Source organism: Mchenga conophoros, linkage group LG13 (assembly GCF_057382185.1).
Source record: "Mchenga conophoros isolate Kocher_MC1m ecotype Shallow Benthic linkage group LG13, M_conophoros_male_GT1.1, whole genome shotgun sequence".
Lineage (NCBI taxonomy): Eukaryota > Metazoa > Chordata > Actinopteri > Cichliformes > Cichlidae > Mchenga > Mchenga conophoros.
In genome coordinates this window covers 20,186,416-20,193,945 of record NC_140538.1, presented here as the reverse complement: position 1 = coordinate 20,193,945, position 7,530 = coordinate 20,186,416, and the positions used below count along the sequence as shown (strand labels likewise).

At 41.0% G+C, this 7,530-nt stretch overlaps 1 protein-coding gene across 7 annotated transcripts in view; it reads right to left on the bottom strand.

The window, feature by feature from the left end:
- Nucleotides 1-3,281: 3,281 nt before the first annotated feature.
- adgrb3 (adhesion G protein-coupled receptor B3) overlaps nt 3,282-7,530 on the bottom strand; it is a 119,079-nt gene continuing 114,830 nt past the window's right edge. For 5 of the 7 annotated variants that reach the window (XM_085297097.1, XM_085297096.1, XM_085297098.1 and 2 more), the window contains 4 exons: nt 6,694-7,370; nt 6,528-6,563; nt 5,616-5,720; nt 3,282-4,322 (listed from right to left, as the gene is read on the bottom strand). In XM_085297097.1, coding sequence (XP_085153223.1) covers nt 4,134-4,322; nt 5,616-5,720; nt 6,528-6,563; nt 6,694-7,370 — 1,007 coding nt within the window. In that variant the 3' untranslated portion in view covers nt 3,282-4,133. The remainder of the gene's footprint in view (nt 4,323-5,615; nt 5,721-6,527; nt 6,564-6,693; nt 7,371-7,530) is intronic. The other 2 variants (XM_085297099.1, XM_085297101.1) reach the window with 1 other exon arrangement.

Below are 7,530 nucleotides of genomic sequence, written 5' to 3'. Positions count from 1 at the left end.
ATTTCCATGGGGTGTAGAGTTCCTTTTTTTCAAATCACTGTATTGGCTCATTGAAAAGTAAACAACACACAGACCTGTATGTTTAAATATCACAACTGTCCAAACATTGCACCATTTTTCATTTTGATTTTGTCCTTCATAACTTTTGCCTGGATGTATTTTTCACTTTTTTTCCTTTTTTTTGTGTGGCCCCAAGTCTTTCCTCTGGGCTCTAACTCCTCTGAAAGGCCCTTGATAGACGAGCAGTTTGCCTTTCCCCTCAGCGATGCCTCCAGAGAGCAAAGTGACACAGGATCAATGTAATTATGTTGATTCAGTGTTTGTAGCCCCAAAGCAGGTTAACCTCAGTGCTCTCACGGGCCTGTGGGACCTGCCACTCACTATCGAACTAAGAACATCCAGCAGGTCAACATATATCAGCTTGATTTAAAAACAACTAAATAACATCACTTTCCACTTCCAGAGACACGGAGTGTGAGCAGGAATCAATGTGAAGCTCGTGTATAAAAAAAAAATCAAAATACCCTGCAGGATTCTCACAAAATGACTGTCCAAGTGTGAAATATTAGAAGTCATCATCACGTTCTTACCCATATTACTTTCATTAACTGAGCCAAAGAGAATCTCTGCCAAAGCAACGCTTCACAGAGAATGAAGTAATTTCTCATTAAATGACATTAGAAGCTGTTCTTGTATTAGTGTTTAAACACAAAATGCTTTGTGTGACGCACAGGCAGCATGTGATGGTCCTCTTGTTAAAATTGGGGACTGCATATACAAATAGAGGGGTTTGTTTTTGAAAATTTGATATTTCAATACAGATGGTAATATTGTTAATCGGGGAAATCTCTAAGTGATTTGCATTAAAGCTGCTGTATTTTTGTTATTTTAAAACTCCTCTTTGACGATTCTTGACACTGAGATTATTCACCCAGTAGTACTATTAAAAATAAATAAAAAGAGGACCAACACAAACACAAACTTGCCATCTTTAGAACACCTCATTAACTCTGGAAGTTAAAACATACATGGAAATACAGTATATAAGGCAATAACAGAGTCAGTACAATTCTAACAAGCATAAAAGTCAAAGTCAATATTTGCATGACAGCCTGAACTCTCTAAAGCAAGTATTCTTGTCATTTCTTTAAGTAGTCTTCAAGAATAGTTCTCCAGCCTTCTTAAAAGACATTCAAATGTGCTCTCTTCTTTAGAAGTTTGCATTTTCTGTGAAAATGATCCCACTCTGCTTCAGTAATGTTGAGGTCCAAGTTCTGGGGAGGCCAATCCATGACTGATAGTTTTCCATTGTGTGTGTTTTCTATCCAGCATTGTGTTTGTGATCATTGATATGCTGACAAACAAAGGTGTTTCCAGATGTTTTTGCATGGTGGATCAAAATCTGACTGTACTTTTCTGTGTATAATTTCATCCATTAGCCTCCATGTTTTACAGATGGCTGTAGATATGGTTGTGTGAATGTATGCGTGAATGGGTAGATGACTGGATATGTAAAGTGCTTTGGGGTCCTTAGGGACTAGTAAAGCGCTATATAAATACAGGCCATTTACCATTTGTACCTCTTGCCTGACCTTGTCTGTACATGCTGATGATGATTTGAACCAAAAATTTCAAATTTGGATTCATCACTCCATCATCCATCATCAGTATCATGGAGTGATAAGAATTACTTAAGGATTATGCACCATTCCAGTAAAAGCATTTCTAATGAGGCTTCAGTGAAGACTAGCTGAATCAACCTACGGGCCAGAAGCATCTCTCAGGTCCAGTGTCAGGTCTTTTCTGGTTTTTATTTTGGTTTTTTTCTTTTTGGCTGACTTTGAGATATTGTTCATCTGCTGTAGATTTTAGGCCTGCTACTTTTGTTCTATACAGTTTCCTCAAATTTTGTTAAGGACACACTACACACCATGCCGAGATTTACCAGGTTTTGCTTTAATAGCTCTTTGGATTCACTTTGTTGCCATGTTTCATAGTCAGCTAAAAACTGGAATAATTGATGTCTTTTTGTGACAGTTAGTAACAAAGTGTCTGAAGATTTGCTAAATTGTCTGTTATGTAGACACAACACTGGTTCACCCCTTGAATATGCTTTTATATGCTTGAATGATTCATAGGTCAGTGTTAAGTGGCTTCACAAAAAAACAAAAGAATGAAAAAAAGACCTTCAGAAAGCCTGGAGAACTATCACTCAAAACCACTTTAAAAAATGACAAGAAAGCCTGGCTCCTTGGATCTAAAGAAATAAGGGGCAGTTTAAAACTTTTGTACAGTACTGTATTCAGTCCAGAAATGGCCTTTAAATAAAACAACATGGTACAATCTAGTGTGCCTTTTTTATATTGGTTACAAATGCACTCTGGCTGTAAAACTGTTTTGTGATGAACTCTCAATACTTGAACCCACAAGCTATGCACTTATTGTATATGCATTTAGGGCGTTGTGTGAAAAATAGGGCCTCCTGCACAGGCAAGGGGGAGATGGCAATATGTTTAAAAGCACTGTAATGGATGCTGCTTCATTAATAGGGAATAAAAAAACTCTTACAGCACCGGCAACAGGCTGGAGTACTGTATATAATTAACCTAATTATGTCTGGTAGTCTAAATTGAAATGCACTGTAAATTTAGATATTAACGTCTAGACCAAGCTCTGCTCTTAATCATCTTAATTTATGTTGGGACGACATCAAACCGCAGACGAGTCTTCGTGTTTAATGGACGGACCCCCCTTTTTCGCCTCCGGTCCTTGCTCTTCACTGACACTTCCTCCTCCTCCTCCTCTTTGCTGGACTCCTGTTTCCCGGGAGGGGATGAGGTGGCGACTGGGTTCGGGGGTGGGCACATACTGGAGCTCTCACGCCATTCATTCAGCTGTACGGCACTCACCACCAGACAGAGCAAACAAGATTTTCCCTGAGCCCTCACAGCCTCTCCCCATTAGTGCTCTGTCTGGGCCTGTCTGTCTGAGAAAACAGACGTTATTAGCCGAACCTTCTGGAGGCACAGAGCCATATTAAGGCTTTAAATGTTTCCTATCCAAATGCAGAAATTTCATATGAGTTTATGAGCCGAGGCAGGAAACTTTCCATGTCAAACCTTCCACAGCAGTGTTACACGAGGCACTTTTTTTGACAGTTCACATCAAGCCGGGAGTAAATTGGATATTGAACAAAAGCAATTTATAGCACGAATCTTAATCTCTTAACCAAGCATGTCACAGCCACCCAACGCCATAAACTTGACACAACCTCTGAAGCAGTACGAACATATTTCCTCTTTTATTTACATTCCTTTTCAAATGTTAACATTTTTCGCTATAACTTTTTGATCAGGTTGGCATTTTTTTTCTCATTAAAATAAATTGGCACAAGTAAAACATATGTAGACAAAAGTTTATTTACACCATACAACATTTTGTTTTTAAATATTTTATACAGAGCTGCAGATGAGAGAGCTTGCTGGGATCCTTCAAGCAGATTCTGCAGTAATAAAGTTGTGAAATATATTATTTATATAAAAGTGAGTATTATCTTTATTGCATTTAAAGCAATGAAGAATGTAGCTTGACAAACATTCATTTTAATATGACAGAAAAAATCCTCTTTGCCTCCCATGTTTTATATTATAAAGTAAAAAGTGTAGTAATGGCCAAACAGACTGTTATAAACTTTTTAAAAACCTGCATAAATATATACATTGTGCTCCCGGGTCTAGTTTTAGGAAATCAAAACTAGACCCGATGAAGCTGGGACCACATGGCATGTCTTTGCTTTGTGAGGTTTACCTTTTTTTTTTAATCCGCTTTCTTTTCGCCAATTCCTCAAAAGATAATTCGAAACACATGATGGTAAATATTGTACACCAGGCTGCCCCACACTAAGTACACTAGTGAGAATACAAAAAGTAACACTGATGTTTTTATCCCTTTTTTTTCTTCTTTTTTTCTCTCTCACCAGTCCTTATATTGTATTGGCACATAATGTCCCTGCCACACTCGTATTATCCAGATATGTATGCCAAGGCTGTTAGAAAAGTCTGTTGCTTTGTTCAGTGCAAATTACATCCCCTTTTCTCCTCATTTCCTAGTTTGCATTTCACCTTCTCCGCCCTCTAGACCTCTGTTTGGAAGTCTCCCTCCTGGACATCTAAGGGTAAGTTGACACACTTTTCCCACTCTGCAGGCGTCATCTCCAGTGAGTCCTTGGTGTCAGATTCTAGTACATTCATAGTGGCGTAGTTCTGGTACTCACAGGCTGGATTGTAGCTCTCCCATGGGTTCTTGTTTGGCATTGCCTTGTCCTGTGAACATGGCCGGTGGGGTGTGATGTTAGTGGCATGATATCCTCTGCAGCTAAACCATTTTCTGTCTTTTACATAGTTGAAAGTCAGTTCACTCAAAAGGGCATTATCTGAACTCATATATGAACCCACTTCTAATTGAAAATAATGGATTAATGCTGTGGAAAGCATCAAATAACAAAAGATAATGGTAGTGTATTAAAGGTGAACATGCTTACGCTATTATCATGGAGTCATAGCAGAACTGTGTTTTCCCAAAGTTCTAAAACTGCTTTATTATATGGGCTCCATATGTGAGCCATTCATCTGAATGTGCTCTTACTGAGAGTCCCAAAGATGCTATTGCAAATAAAGGAGAGAAGCTGCTCCCAGTCAGGGAATATAAAATGGATACTAATGTCTGCAGCCAGCTCTGCAGTAGATTCATTTAGGTAAAAAAAAAAAAAAAAAAAAGAAAAAGAGAGAGAAAAAGAAAAAATGGGGGAGTGAGAATGTGCTGTAGTTTTCTATACAAAAGATCCTGTATTGGTAACTAAGCAACAGGCCTTGAATTACATTGTACTGTAGGGCTGATTGAAAAGGGATTATATGCGACCAAAGGTACTGACATATCCTTTTATCAGATGTGTTTGGTCACCAACCCAATTTGTGCTTTCAGTATAAACATTAAATGCTGCTTGCGTGAGGCAGACGCGTGAAGCCTTATATCCTCACAGTCTGCAGCTGTAGTCAGGTGCGAAGACAGATGGTAAGACTTTTGATTTGCAGCGAGGTCAGGACTAATTCATAGAAGCAGCCTGACTTCTGGACCGAGCGTGATAAAGGAACGTTTCCCCCCCCCACACACACACAGCCGCCAGAGGAGTGCAACGGCATTAAGGTCAAAGTTGTATACGATGCTGATAGATTAAATAATCTGCCATGCATTTATGGAAAAAATGATGGTGTTGCTAAGTAGATAAATGTGCATGTAAATAAAAGTGCATTCATGGCCTTGCATTGGAATGGATGCACTCTACTGCGACAAGAAAACCAAAGGTCCTTTTTCCCCTGGCCTCGTGGAAAAAATGCTTCAATGCTTTTAAGGGTCGGCCCCCGTCACTCAGCCTTCGCCAGCTGCTGGCAGGCCCGCTGCTTTACTGGACGGTTCACTTCTGCATGTACTTTAGCTACATAACCACTCATTTGCACAATCACACACTATGTGTCCTGCACCGGGTATCTAAATAGAGTATTTGGATATTGCTCTGTTTCACTGGCTGACCGCCACCCCCCTGGTTTCCTGTTACTCACCATGCTGCCCATATTTGGTATGTCTCGAAATCGGTCCAGGGTTTGAAATTTCTGATTCAGTTCCTGGAACAGCTCCATGTGTCTTTTCCTGGTGTGCATGACTTTCTGCAATAGCAAGGGTTTTTCTTTTGGTATTGACAGCCAATAATGGAAATGCATCTTCCTCCCCACCCCCTCCAGCTCTGCTCAATTTGTTAGTGTCATGGTAGTTTACTTATAGGCCAGGTTTGAAACAAATCTACCTGTCACTGCATATACACAAGTGACTGCCAAAATAAAGGAAACAGCACTGTAATTAAAGTTAGGGTTAGAGGACACTGAAACGCTGAATAACCTACACTCTTAGTTTTGTTGGTGTCAGGGAAACCCTCGTAATCAAACCTTGGCACTAATTTTCCATTTAAGCCCAAGCTAAAAGAAAACACACCCCAAGCCAAACTAGATGCCATGTTTCCTTGATTTTGACAGAGTTTACAATATATATGCAGCAAAGCCTGATTTAACATTGCAAAGGAAATGCTATAACCTGCCAAAGGGGGTTTGACTATGTGTTTGCAAGCCAATAAAATCACTGCTGAAACCAGTGGTAAAAATCAGATGTGAAATGTGCAAATGACTTTAAAAGCATACATTTTGGAAATCAACATATAGCTAATGGATGTAGGAGATGGAGGAGGACAAAATGTAGATGAGAACTGTTGCCCTGTTTGTCAGTTGACAGCCTTGCTTTTACCTTAACTACACAGCGTGCCAATAAATCTCACTGAGTCAAGGCTGTGTAACTCCAATAAGCTTAAGAGGCACAACAAGAACTAGTAAATCAAATGACAAACACAACTGCAAAAATGGCCTTTCTCTGCATAAAAAGCTAGATGCATGTACCAAGGAAGGAAACATTATGGTTTTACATACCTCAAAGTCCAGATCGGAGTAACGTGACTTTCTTCTCTGTAAACAGAAAATCGGAAAGTATTATGAAGCAGCCATGGGCCCCAATACAGATGTTTGGAGTATTTTAACATAAAAGTGTTAAAGTGCAACTGAATCTTCTGTGCTTCATCCACATGAGCATATGTACCTCCAGAGAGCTCATAGATATTGTTGACCCTGTCTCACTCCTAGAAAGCCCCGTGGATTCCTCCATTTCAGCGAGGAAGTTCTTAACAGCCGTGCGAGGTTCAAAGGGCAGGTTTTGCATCTGCTCTGGAGCGCTCGGATACTGCTGCTCCAGGTTCACATTCATGTGGTCCATGCCTGACGGGTTGATATTGAAGTCAGGGCTCATCTTGTAATGCATTAGCCTCTCGTGTGGCAGTGTATCCATAGTGATGTTCATCTTGGTGTCGTCTTTCAGGAGGGTGGGCACGTTACCCGACCCCGACACGGCTGCGGAGGCACGGGGCATGACTATGTAGTCTGTCTCCATCATCTGACTCTGCATGGGATGGCCCTCCTTGTCGTGGATGCCCATGTCTTGGTCGCTCTGGCGCAGGGCGTCGTCGGTGCAAAGGTAAACGGTGCGGCGAATGTCGGCGGTGGTGTCCACCATGCACTGCTCTTTCAGCTCGCCCATTCCCATCGGCATGTGCAGAGCGGAAGGCTGCTGGATAATCACTTTGGAGATGATGTTGCCAGGCAGTGTGGAGTAGTTGAGGCCCTCGGGGGCCTTCTCGTCCTCCTCATCATTGAGGGAAATGCGGGAGAGGGTGCCTGTTATGGTGGCGGCGCGACAAGAGCCCATGTCTTTGTGGAGTGCTGCGGGGCAGGGTGATACAAGGATTAGTTGGAATTTCTCAGTAATGGGTGTCAGACTCTGTTTTATATTTTTCAGCATGTGACTGAAAGAACAAGGGGATTCAAATCAATGCGAAAGAACTCTCGGCGGAATATGCAGTACAGAGGGAATAAAGTACGG